The sequence below is a fragment of the Thunnus maccoyii genome, chromosome 19 (assembly GCF_910596095.1).
Source record: "Thunnus maccoyii chromosome 19, fThuMac1.1, whole genome shotgun sequence".
Taxonomy (NCBI): domain Eukaryota; kingdom Metazoa; phylum Chordata; class Actinopteri; order Scombriformes; family Scombridae; genus Thunnus; species Thunnus maccoyii.
In genome coordinates, this window is record NC_056551.1 from 6,492,476 (window position 1) to 6,506,467 (window position 13,992).

The 13,992-nt window shown below is 40.2% G+C and overlaps 1 protein-coding gene across 1 annotated transcript in view; it reads right to left on the bottom strand.

The window, feature by feature from the left end:
- Positions 1-604: 604 nt before the first annotated feature.
- Positions 605-13,992, bottom strand: part of arrdc1b (arrestin domain containing 1b) — a 39,002-nt gene continuing 25,614 nt past the window's right edge. Inside the window, exons 3-8 of the mRNA XM_042395922.1 lie at positions 8,730-8,780; positions 4,407-4,561; positions 3,897-4,079; positions 3,122-3,298; positions 2,023-2,476; positions 605-1,623 (exon numbers count right to left, since the gene is read on the bottom strand). Of these exons, the coding sequence (XP_042251856.1) occupies positions 1,559-1,623; positions 2,023-2,476; positions 3,122-3,298; positions 3,897-4,079; positions 4,407-4,561; positions 8,730-8,780 (1,085 nt within the window). The 3' untranslated portion in view covers positions 605-1,558. The remainder of the gene's footprint in view (positions 1,624-2,022; positions 2,477-3,121; positions 3,299-3,896; positions 4,080-4,406; positions 4,562-8,729; positions 8,781-13,992) is intronic.

Genomic DNA, 13,992 nt, shown 5'->3' on the forward strand with positions numbered 1-13,992 from the left:
GTACTGACCACTAGAGGGCAGAGAAAGACCGTGTCAGTACTGAAGTCTACACATCCAGCTGCAGGAAAAATGAATCTCATCTGCAGATAAACTGTCTCCTGAATACAAAACTGGTGTCAAAGCAAAACCTCTCAGTTTTATGAGCCAACACAGGGTGGCGGTACAGAGGTGAAATATATATGCATAAATATATATATATATATATTTAATAGAATTTACTTTTTCAGAGTGTCAGTATAAGTACTCTTCCATGTGTTGAATTTGATTTACTCATCATAAATGACACAAAATAGCGTAAATATTCCAATTGGTTAATTCATGTCAATTAAAACATAGAAATAAATAGAAAAATTTTAAAATATGTTTATTTTCGTGTGAATGCATTCATTTGTATTTTGTGTTTACTGCTACTTGTGTCTCAAGTTACACAACTGAGAGGTTTCCTTTAGACACACTCTTGAAAGTAGAGCTGCAACGATTAGTCGATCAACAGAAAATTAATCAGCGACCGTTTTAATAATCACTGAATAGTTTGCCGTTTAACAAAAAATGACAAAATTTTCTGGTTCCGGCTTCTTAAATGTGAATATTTTTTGGTTGCTTTAGTCCTCTATGATAGTAAGCTGAAAATATTTGGGTTGTGGACAAAACAAGACATTTTCGGTTGCATCTTGGGCTTTAAAGAGCAATGATCGGAAAAGTTTCACAACTTTCTGACATTTCGATAGATGAATCGATGATGAAAATAATCTTTAGTTGCAGCCCTACTTTAAAGCCCCTTTGTGTAGGATTCAAAAAGTGTGGTGATTTTCAGTGGTATGTTGAATAAATACACGGAGGCAGACAGCAAGACATGCTGCTGTAGTACACAGTGCCTCATATTTCTTCCAAGACTTAAACCATCAGAATCATTTTAAAGATGCAGAAAAATCCTACACACAGGGGTTTTAACTAGTTTTACAGACAGACTAGGACCTGTGGCTGTAAGTTCTCCTCTTGATATCCAGCATGAAGACAACCCTGCCCCGCTGATGACGAGGACACACTGAGACACAAACAGACAGCGAAGGACCACGATGACAAGTGCACATTTGGAACGGCGCTACAAAAAAGGCCAAAGTTTGGTCTTGTCATACACGACCCTCAGTAGACCGAAATCATTTTCAAGGCATCACAGATGCAACAATTCATTGAAAAAAAAAGGATTTTACCCTGCCCCAAGAAAGAATCAGGTCCAACCAATCACTGAATATTCTAAATGCTGTGTGATGATTCAAAATACTTCTTTTAGGCACAGTGATGTTCTCCCGTTCTGTCTGACACTACCTGTTGGGACATGAGGTGAAATTAAAATTCTTATATTCAATATAAGATATGATCCCTTTTCTACTCATAGAGGACAAATAAAAATCTCTGGGGTGTTTGGGTTGGAGTTGGAGTGTTGGGAGTTATCTTCCACACTCTTTCACCCAGCGTCTCTCCGTCCTGATTTGTCCAGAGGCGAGTGCAGACAGGTGTGGGTGGGCTTGGCCATGATGCTTCATCACCTGCTTCTTCTCTACTGTCTACTGTTGAAACTGGAGTTGGCGCTACTGCAGCTTTCCTCATAAGTGGGCGGGGGCTCTGTAACACACAAAGGCAAAAAGTAAATACGGTAAAATCAGTAATACAGTTGAAGTCCTGCACCTTCTCCTAGCCTCTGTTCCGCCAGTCTATCTGAAAATCTGAAGAATGTTCCTGTCATTTTCTGTCCATATTCTTGCATAAAAGAAGATCTACTGCTCTAAGTTGATTGTGATTTATAAAAAGGAAAATGCAGTACATCAGAAATAAATAAATGTTGTGCTTATGAAAGGTCAAAGAGCAACCTGCAAAAATTTACAGATACCTGCTTGTTTTCCAGGACATTTTGGCATTTTCAGGACTTTTCCATTAGAAAGTTGTATTACAGAATTTTCAAGAGTGTCTACTGTATGTCCCTGCATGTATCTGTGTATGTGCAGGATTGTATTAAGATCTAACCGTGAGGGTAGTCCCAGCTGCTGTACTCTGGAGGGAGAATGAGAGAACAGGAAGTGGGGACAGGAGTGACGTTTCCCTCTGTAAAGAAAGGTATGGTAGCCCCGGTGGACACGCAGAACAGGGGAGCTGACGCGTCGGGCCGTCTGCGGCCGGGAGGCAGCGCTGCGCCGGGGGCGTGACTGAAGGCGCTCGGGGACATGGTGACCGGCTGACCTGAGGGATCCTGCTGAGAGTGACTCTTGGTGGGAATCTCCTCACTGGCCACACCACCTGCGCACAACCCCTCCCCTAGGTCCTCCTCCACCGGTGGGGCGCTGGGTGTCACCCCTGCCATGCTGGCCGCACCGCAGCAGTCCGGACTAGAGGCAATGGGCCTCGACGGAGACAAGTTGACAGCGATGTTCCCGATGTAGATGGGCAGAGTGACGACTGTGTCTGGAGATTTTAGTGATACCTGTAACACAAACACGGACTTATGAATAAAGCACAGGCCTCAATTAGATTTTACATTTATGCTGCAATATGATTATGGCTCATACCATTGGTTTTTAGTTTTTATTAAAATATATACTATTTGTAAAACAGTTTACCAGTTTAAAGAAATTATTTAGCCTTTTTTAAAAGTAAAAAATAAATTATAGCATAAGAAATTAGAGCACATTTATTTGTCTGTGTTTACATTTACACAATGCTGAACATAATTAGGTTATTCTACATTTACTTTTGTAAATGTGATTGGAAAGCTGACAAAAAGGAAAAAAAGCAAAGCTGCAAAAAAGTTGATCCAAAAGAAAACAGGAACAGCCTGAACCACCAAGTAAATAATCACTATAATATTTCAATAATATCACAGTCATGTCAGTTCTCTACAGTGAGTTTATAATGAGTGAGGGTCATCAAGAATTCACTGGTTCACAAAGAGGGACTTGTGTTCTTTAAGTACACAAGTAAAAAAACAATACAACAAAATACCATGAACTGTGGAAGTCAGAGGATAAGTTCAATCATTTTGTCTACACTTATATAAGTTGTGCCAGCTTATAAAGCTGTCATATAGTGTTTGAAACCAACACACACACACACACACACACAAACTGACCTGAATGAAATAGTCGATATCTATGAGGCCACAGCAAGCCAGCGCTGACTGAGGAAGAGGAGGGACGATGATCTGCTCCCTCCACTCTGCGTGTTTTCCTGCTTTCACTCCAGCTCCCTCCACCTCCGCAATGGTCCGCAGGTCAAACACAGGCCGCTTGGTCTTATAGGTCACTTTCTGGTGTGCACAAAAAAAAATCATATCCAGACATAAAAAGATGTGATAGTGTCTTCCAACCACTTCATCCACCTCTGGCTTATTGCAAGGAAAAACGTTCTTTTGAAACGGATCAAGGAAACCTCTATTACTGTTATCTTGGGGTATAGAGATTTTATGTGCACCCACATGAAAGGATTAGTTCTATGAATGGTTATGTTTGAAGCTCCCGAGTCCCAGCAGAGATTTATAATACATCTCTAAAAGGTCAATACCCTCTAAAATGGAAATTTCCAGGGGGCAGTTCACACTGGCTGTGCTCATACTGGTATTTGGGATTCAGCAAAGACTATGAAGATGCACGTCTGTGGGTTGAAGAGGTGGGATGATGTTTAGAAGTGTTGTGTTCCACATTTTTCACCTTTTATTTTATGATCTATTTTCTTTAGTTCTTTCAACTCAATGCATTTTTCAGTGCACCTGTTCTGTACTCAACACCTGAAAATCCAATAAAGACAAAATCATATTTCTAAAGATGACTTACTGTAGAAAATATGTTATCTTATTTAGAAAAAAAGGTGATAAAAACCATAATTATATTCAATAATCCAGCAGCTACCTGTATGAGACTGGCCAGTACATATCCCGTGTCCTTCCCAGACTTGTTGTGGATCTCAGTGGCTAACTTGATCACCTGACCGGGGATGTAACCCCTGAGGTCACTGCGAGCTTTCAGCATCAGGGTCCCCGTCTTCACCAGGAGGTAGTTGAACTTCTTAGTGATCACAGCGTAACTCGAATGCTGCAGAGACAGAGTCACAGGATAATTGCTTGTTTGTGCTTTGACTCATTAGCTGATAATCTTTTCCTGCTCAGTTCCAGAGTATCAGAGATCTCAGACAGTCATGACAGGAAGAGAGTGAACGGTAAATAATGCAAGGGAGTAAAGAAAAAACGAATAAGATCCGCCTCCATGAAATCAAATAAGCCTAAACCGAGATAAAGGTTAATCAAATAAAGAGATGCATAACAGCTCTTCAGAACACACAAGGCAAGATTTTAGTTTGTAAGGAATAAAAATGAGCAGAGAAATTATGACAAAATAGACAGATCTGTGCATCAAACTTACGTCAATGTCAGGCACCTCATTGAGGTTGAGCAGGTTGAGTAGGTAGAAGGGCTTCTGGGATTTGTAGTCCTTAGAGAAGCGGGGTGTGTCAATGACTGCCCTCACACGGTAAACAATCTTCCCAAAGGGTCCCTCAAATGAAGTCGGGACAGAGACTGAGGGGGAGGGAAGGAGGCAGGAAGACAACATACACATCAGTTTGACACTGAGGACAGATGCTGACATTTCAGGTGGACTGATTTACATACTAACTGCTAAAGCCCATTCAATTAATAATTTCCACAATGAATGAATGGTAAATTAATGCATGTTCTTTTCCAAATAATTTAAGGATGCAATGCTAGCAAAAACAATATTAATACCGAAAGAATTTTATGTGAATTTCTTCTATATTAGTTCCTAGTTCCAGAGGTGTAAACTGTGTCCTTCTATCAGAGCTGTCAGAAGATGTAAGAAGCCATTCAGACCGATTCCTGCACCTCTTGTCTCATCCTTGTTTTTTGTGACTCGAGAAAAGGACAGTGAAGGAAACAGGGAGGGAAACGGCTGGAGGGCAGGAAATTTAAGAAGAGCGAGATAAAAATATCTTTTTGGGGAGAGAGCAGCCAGACAGACAAAAGCAGAGAGATGTTCAGAGCCAGAGGAGAGGGAAAAAAATACATTGGAATCTAAACGTTTTCTGATATTCTGACAAACAATCTGCACATAAATTCCCAAACAGGATGTAGAAAAAGGTGATTAATGTGTTGTCAAAATACAAACCGAGCCACTCTCTCACCCTCACTATTTTAATGTGTTCCTTTTGTTCCCTGATCCTCATTCAGATGGTAATGTCGGTGCAGCCTGCAGCTGCTGCAGGGACAAGTCTGCTGCTGCTGTCAATAAGAATTAACCAGGAGAAGAACGCTGTTGCCGCCTTGTAGCAGACAGCTTGGCAACAGACTGAAGCACTAGGCTGACTTTCCCTGGAGACACACCAGGCTGAGCTGCTCGTGGCTGCTGAAAATGGCAGGGGCATATCTTAATTTCAACAAGCAACCCCTAAAATTTCTTCTTCAGCGTGGACTTGTGTATGTAAACACTTGTTGACTGCGGGTCAGAAGACATCTAGGTTAACAGTGGGCTAAAAAAGTGAACGTTACGCACACACATAGGAAATTAGTTGTGGGTAGAAATCCTGCTTGGAGGTAACAATATTTTTGATTTTAAAAAGGTCTGGCTGGTCAGGAGAGGCGTCACACATTTCACACATAGTCTGTCTGACGGTACACTGACTGGGTAGCAGCCAATTACGTTCCCCAAAACCCTCCTTCCAGCTCAGTATGGAGGTTTTGAAATTTATCACAGTTGACAGTAAAATTTCAGCAGAAGATCAGCAGTGAGATAGGAGGATATATGGAGATCTTCAGCTATGGAGTTAGCTGCTCACTGGTTATTCAGTTTATTTGTGCAGGGACTCATCTACAAAGTTATACAGTAACACTCTAATAGTAATTGTATGACCTTTTCATCTATTTTGTTCTTCTCTCCTCTCTTCCTGAACTTGTAACTCATGTCCCTTTGGAATGAGGCCATCCACCATATCATCTAACCTTATATATCCCTCTAAATGTCCTTGTACTGTGTTTATCTCAGCCTATACCTTCCACTCCTCTTTGAATTTTGTTCTTCCCCCAGTGAGAAATGAACAACACCTGGTGCCTTCACTTCAGATAAAAGGGCTGGGCTTGTTAAAAGAAATGCTCTGTTAGTCCTTTCAGGACAGCTTTGCTAAAAAAAAAAAAAACTGAAATCATGCAACCTTGATCTTCTTACATTCATAACACATTAATCATTTCTGCTTGCATTATAACTTTTTCTTTAAATAAACAAATGCAAAGAAAATTTCAAAGTAACAGCAAGATGGTACATATCTGAACTAGAAATACCACCTCGCGGTTGTATGCCTCTGCCAACTAGTCAAGTTGAAGATTACATCCATGTCTGTCCATACTCATAATATTTGTGGTGAAGACTTTGAAGTAATTTAATAAAAAAGGTATTAAGTTTGACCTTTGACCACCAGATTCTAATCTGTTCATCCCTGAGTCCAAGTGGATGTTTGTGCCAGACATGATGAAATTCCCTTACTGCGTTCCTGAGATATCACGTTCATGAGAATGGGATGGACATGAGGTCAGTGACCTTGACCTTTGACCACCAAAATCTAATCAGTTCATCTTTGAGTCCAAGTGGGTGTTTGTGCCAAATTTGAAGAAATTCCCTCAAGGCATTCCTGAGATATCGCATTCATCAGAGAATGGGAAAGACGTGAGGTCACAGTGACCTTGACCTTTGACCATCAAAATCTTTTGTGTGAAACTTCATCATAATTAGCATATGAATTCTTGAGATATGGCCAAAAACGTGTTTTTTTGAGGTCAAAGTGAACTTGACCTTTGACCACCGCAATCTAATCATTTCATCCTTGAGTCCAAGTGGACATTTGTGCCAAATTTGAAGAAATTCACTCAAGGTGTTCCCGAAATATCACGTTCACAAGAATGGGATGGACTGATGGACAGACAACTCGACAAACATGATGCCTCCAGCCACGGCTGGTGTCGGAGGGAGGCATAAAAATTTAATTATGTACAAATAAAATAAAAAATGTGGACTTGTCATCAGAAATGTATTTGTGTGCTCTGTTATTGACAATTTTCTCCAAAGCACCAACTTGTACTATTTGGTGTCAGGTGGTAAAGCCTTGAAACTGACTTTGACTTACAAAACAAACTGACACCATCAAAGATGCACAGATACCAAACTAGTTGCTAATACTCTTTGTGGACTGTTGTGGCTTATTCTTAAATTATGTATTTATTATTTATTTGGATAAATGACCTGCAATAAATCCTACCATCTTGAGGGTTATTTTTTGCTGTAGATGGGTTGAGAGAATTAACGGTTAACTATATGAACAAGGGTAGAATAAATATTAGAAACACCCCTCATTATAACACAATAAAATTCAACAGCACCACAAACTACAGTCACCGAAATGACCATAAAGTTAAGTCAACATCTTTCGAAAACTGTTTCAACAAAAAATGACTAATCTTTATGAATGTAGGATTTATTGCTTGAGTGGTTGTATTAACATTATGTTAGTATCGGCTAGGTGTACCTGGTAAATTGGTGACAAGGTGTATGTTATTGATGTGAAGGCTTCTACGCAGCTTTTGTCAAGAAACACTTTCTTCAGTACGTATGACTTACAGAAAACACTGCAGCCTGCATATTTCATCAAAGTCTCTTACTACTTTCTTCTTCTTCTTTCTCCCTTAAAAACAACATTGAACTGTTGTTGCCAACGCTATCACACAAACAAGCTTTAAGATCTCTGGCAGACCTGCTGTTCTCTAGCACTGAATGTATGTTTTCATATCTGAACGGAGGATTAAAAAAAAAGGTGATAAAAAACAAATTATCACCATCACCTCTTTAAATCCTGTGTTAAAACTCAAGTTGGCTCATTTTTCCTTTAAACTTACAAAAAAACTGCTTTTCTTCAGCTCTTTTAAGAACACAAAAGAGCATGACAGTCTGTTTTAAGTGCCAGCAGGAGGCAGTAGGAGACACCTTATTCTCCAATGATCCACTTATCTCTGGCTGATTGTTAACATGCCCTGTGCTGTTGCTCTCAAGTCAGAGAGCCCGCAAGGAGGGGAGGGCGAAGCATGGGGGCATGAAGACCAATTAAACAGTGACTGCACAACAGGAGAGGGAACTAAAAATAACCCCAAAGCCTCCCTGTGCTCCAGCCCACGCCTGAGAGAGTATAAGATACCAGACAGACACTGCATGGTGTGTGCCCTCACAGGTGCCAAGTGTGTTCAGCTGATCGTTGTGTTATTTGCATAGTCATGGTTTAGTAATTTTTTGCCAGCCTTCAGAAAAAAATGTACTTTTTTTTTGTGATTGAAGAATGTGTTTGTGTCACGTGGAGTAAAGACTTTATGATGCTGAGGCTTCACATTAGCATGCTCCTCCTATACCTTTTAAACATTAACTACGTTATGAGCCTTCACATACCATCGGCATCACAGATCTCTGCGCGTCTGCTTTGTGTCAGACACAAAGGGTGTAAATATTTTGTCAGTGCACATGCTGAGGAAAGTCCCAGGTTATCAGAGTTTATCGCACCTGCACACTCCTTACACTGACGTCATCTGGACTTCTGATAAAGCAGGTCCATAAGAAAACAATTATGGATACTGAGAGTGTGCCCTTCACATAGAGGAATGTGGTGAAACAGGTCACTGAGGTTAATCCCACACTCACCTGGAATGACAAACTGGAAAGGGAAATTGTGTTCGCCAGCTGCCAGAGTTCCTGTAAAAGAGGAGGGTTTATCAGTTACACATCAGACAGAAAGAAAAGAAAAAAATGCAAATTCTGCTACAGTGATAATTCTCAGGGTTTGTGTTTATTCTAGCTTCACATATTCCTTAGTAAACAGTTGTCCAGGTGATGCCGTGACTGTGGGGCTCATCTGCTTTACCAGTGGGAGTTACTGAGACAACAAGCCTTTGTTGTTCAAAGACAGCTGAGCTAAGATGTCTTTTATAGTTAACGGAACTTGCAACTGAAACTAATCAGCCAGTGTCAGAGGAGGTGATTAACTGTTGGGTGTGTAATAGCCTACATGTGTAGCTGCCAAAGTTGGAGCATTTCTCAGCAACGTTAATCAATGATTTACAAGCACAGCGGGACCAGCAGTGATCGACCCAAGACTCTGAGTGCACTCTTCTGCACCGTTACAACAGCTACAAGTCAGCATCAGTGTGCCAAGTCTGCCCTTTTTAGATTAAAGAATAAGACTGGCTTTATTCTATATTTTCCTTCATTGTCAACAACCCTGTCTGTGGCACTCAGCCCCAACTCCTCTGGTTCCTACTGAAGACATATAAATCTTATGAAATGTGTGATAAATATATTCTTTCATTTTTAAAAGGGGCTCAGCAATTTCCCCAAGCAGCTGGGCACTGTAGTTTTTAGCAAACCTATTCAAATAGAAGTCAGTAGCAAACTTGTTAGGGACTATTTTCAGGTGCAGATTAATACATATTTGCTGCTCTAGAGAGTTTTTACAGCAGCAGGAGAGTGTGTGTGGGGGATTCACAAAATAAACTACAGTGTGTATGTTTATTTTAATGAGGGAATATGTCAGCCAGTGTAACAGTGTGGCTCACTGATGTGTTTTTAATATTTTTTGACAACAATGGAGCTCTACAGCACAGAGGAATAAGATATATCAGGCTTTGGATGCACAGACAATACTTGTAAGTAGATCAGTTCACTGTTGGTTTTGTTTTTTCATGGGATTTGTTGATAATAAACATATAGAATATTTCCAGCCTTATTCTTTAAAGATGTTGGCATAAACAAAAGGTATACAGGGAAAGACGAGAAAGAAAGTGCTATGAACAGGAGTTCTATCAAGCAGCAGTGCAGAGGGCTGCAAACTTTGTATGTTATCAGACAACACAGAGTGAACTGAAGCAGAATTCACTGGGGGGTTTCAGAAATACATGTGGCATTTTGAGGATGGAAGGAAGTGCTTTGAAATATGAAGATGTGTTTTGGAAGAAAACAATAAAACTGCGAACACATTTTTTCCCAGAATAAGAATTTGTATCCACAAAATAGGAGCTCAGCTTTTATCTCAGTTATTCAGACATTGCCTGGTTATTACAATGTTTGCTGCAATCAATACGACACCAGCTGGCTGCAGAACTCAACGTCTCCAAGTTTGCCAAGAAACTAAATCTTTAACAAAATTGCAATTCATTCAATTACATAATTGTGAAGAGAATTTTTCAATCTTGTATACTTCACAAGCTCAACTGAATTTATAACAAGAGAATAAGACCTTTCCATCTCCGTCAGACTTAGAGCACCTTGAGCCAATGAGATGATTAATTCTCTACGTGAGCTGACAGCCCAATTAAATTCTTCCAGACAGCAAAATGTCTCACCTCATTAGGGACAAGCACAACTTTTTCCACTGGTCTCAATTCAGTAGGGGAAGTGCACAGACTGGTGGTGTGTTCATTTACATTTTCATGTTTATTGCTAGAGGAAGCAGTCAAGCTTTCAACCAGCACTGTGCAGGTGCAACACCTACTATAGATACTCAACTGAAGTGGCTAAACTCTACAGGTATAGAAAGAAAAATATTAAAACCCTCAGCATACAAACCCTTTTCTTTGAATATCCATCGAACCTATAACAATCCTAGACAATTAAGAGCCATTGCATACTTACAGTACTAGTCACTGCTAAGACTATATAATTACACTCAAGGGAAAGGGCAAAACTATCAGTAGTCTACTGGCTGAAAGTTAAAAACAGAACAGTCCAGTTTTGAAAAAAACGCTAAAACTCAACTAAACAAACTTAAAAATATATACTGTAATAGACTCATGGCTCATATTCCTGTACCTTAAGAGATGATCCCTCTCATTACTACATCTGCCATATCTCACACTTTTTAAATATCCAACACAGCCAACTTGTGGGTTGTAGGAGGTGTGACAACCCCTGGTGTCGTCTGTTTTGCTGAGTGATTCACCTGCCTGTTTGCTGTACTGCTGTACAGGTGATCATTAGCGCAACTGGGAACACCTGAAAGTAAAGTCAGTCACCTGAGGGTGTTCCCAGGTTACTGGCTGCAGCACCGCTCACCCACCCCAGAAGTAAACAAGCGGCCATTACTATGGTGGCACCTTCAAACCCAGTATACTGTAATGTATGTAAATGACTTTACTTTTTAACCGCTTTTGTCTAAGACATCCTGTAGAATCTGTTACATGTTAAAAATATAGACATTGAATGTCATTTAAATGAAGGGTACAATCTGAAAACCTTTCACAAAGTTTCACTCAGCTTTTAAGATTTTTTTTCTGTACTGTGCTGTTATCAGTTCCTCCAACAATAATCGGAAAAAACAGAAGGCAAATCCGCTGCTTCTCATTTTTGAAATAAATTTTACTTTAAATCTTCACAAGCATTTTGAGCAGTATGCCAGCAAAGGACTGACCCAAGCAGTCTGCTGCACAGGGCCAATGGTGAGCAGCCAATCCACATATCTCTTGCTAGCTGGATACTCTCTTGTGTTTCCAAGCCAACATTCCACTTTCACACTATCATGTGTTTCAGATTTTTATTAAATGATGCATTTCTTATTACAATGGTCAGTTGAAATCATGGTTAAGTTTGTGTATTTACAGGTATAAAATAGTATGTACTGCCAGCTGGTTTAATTCCTTCGCATCACTTTGATATCCACATCATGGAGGTTGGACAGAGATGGTACATTAATCTTATTTTTTCCTGTCTGTGTCTTAACTGCTTTACACTAGTGTTTTACTGAACAACTGCCACAGTCACACAGGCTACGCTTATCTGTCGGAGGGGCAACTGCCAACCGTGATTAATCCAAACCTCACTGCTTTCACTGTCTGTGAATGTGTTCAGTTCACTGGATTTGTCTTTAGGACAATGGGCAGTGATAACTCTCTTTATCTATAATTATTTCTCCTTGACCCTGTGTTGACCTAGTGATGTTGTTTTTAGACACTGTTGGAGTTTGACTTTATTTCCAAGTAAATTATCTCAACAAATATAGAATGGTTTTACATGTAATTTGGTGCAGATGTTAATGAATCCTGATGACTTTAATGATCAACTGACTTTAAATCTGGCAACACTTACATTACTGGTGGACAAAATGTCCGCTCGTCTACCACAGTTGATGATATCATGATTGCTAGCATGGCTGTAAAGAGATGAAGTAAAACGTCCAGGTTCTAGAGTAAGAAAAACTAATTCAAAATCCTATTAACATCTGTAATAACACTAATTACTAAAAATACAGCCCTGGAACATAACCTTGGTCAACACTTATGGTGGTGTACTGTTTATTTGATATCTCAGTTTTTATCAGCCTTTATCACACACCGTTTCCCAAAAGCCCTGCACCTTCGGAGGTTAAACGCCACTAGTTCCTTGGGCTGGCTAGCTCCAGGTGGCACCAGCTAGTTCAGACATCAGGGTTTCCCATACATTCATTTATCTATGGCAGCCCGCCACAATATCAACATTGCCCGCCACATATTGATTTTCTATTTTTGGAGTTGCTGGGAATTCCTGTTGTCCTGTAACATTAAATTAATTTTGGGACAAATTACACATTAAAAGAGAATAAGGGGGTGAGCAACATTTTAGTCTTGTGATACCAGACAATCGGAGATCTCTGCCTACTGAAGCTGGGGATTTCTAAATAGACAGTAGTTGCTTGAACGGTCGCAAGAAGAGACGCTAACAAACCTTCGGCCCTTACATTTTGTCAAGGACACACCCTACTGGGAATTATGCTCTACCCACATTCTCCTCCGTAGCGAATTGCATGTGACCGCCCCAGTATGAAGGGCTGTCCTAAAGACGTTGGTTTTGTTCTGCGATGTAGGATTTTTTAAAACTCTCTAATTGTTTCCACCCAGTTTTAACAACCAAACCTGGGAGATTGTCCTCTGTCTCTGTGAGCGAAGCGTTTAGAGACTGACCTGTGAGTCTAGCAACATTTAGGATGACATATTATGTGTTCCCACGTTGGAAAAACTCCACGGGAGCTTCTTTGAATGCCAAGAACTTGATCATCATTTTTGGAAATGATGACAAATACTGTCTGTGCAGAGATGTGTGAAGTAGTAGTATTAAGAAGTAAAATATAAAAAATACAGGAAATACTACAATAAATCTCCCTTATTCGTGGTCTAAATATGAAGCAAGCCTTCAGTGGAACCACAATCACACACCAGCAGTGAGAGTGAGATCCTTATTTCCTGAAGGTCATTAACCGAGATCAGTGACAGGATGAAGAGCGGACGCTGACATCACTGGTCTTTACTCCTCCAACCGTCAAGCATCTGTGGCATACCACATTATCAGTCACCCACAGTGAGCGTCGCTTGTTTTGTGCAAGAGTGTGTATGTGAGTGTGTGTGGTGATCTTCTGTCACCCCTCCTGTCTCGCTCTCTCTGTGTTGCTCGGCCCTTGGGGGCAGAGCAGCCCATTTTCGGAAGAGAATGGGATACGGAAAAATGGCAGAGATAAAGCGGAGCACAGAGGGAGGGTGTGTAATGAATTATTTATGTCCTCCTCTGTTTGGAGTGTGCCTGGTGTTTTACAATATGCTGTGGGTGTGTGTGTGTGTGTACGGAGGTGTTGAATGAGTTTTAATATTGCTTCAGAGATCTCCTTGTCCATATTACTTTGCAGATGTGGTATGTGTTTTTTATTTCTCGTATCTATCGCTTAAAAGTTTTTGCACACTAGAAAGTCACAAACTCTTACTGGGAAAGAACCAAAATATCCTGCACTCTGTCGATCACTTGAACGGTACTTCAACAGCATGCATGATTTTTTTTATTCTTTCATGTCACAATTTTTTGAGACTACCAATGAAACAATACCAGTTTTTGATACTTTACTTTGAGAAATATGAATTAAAAAAGTAAATTCACCTTTTTTCATTTAACA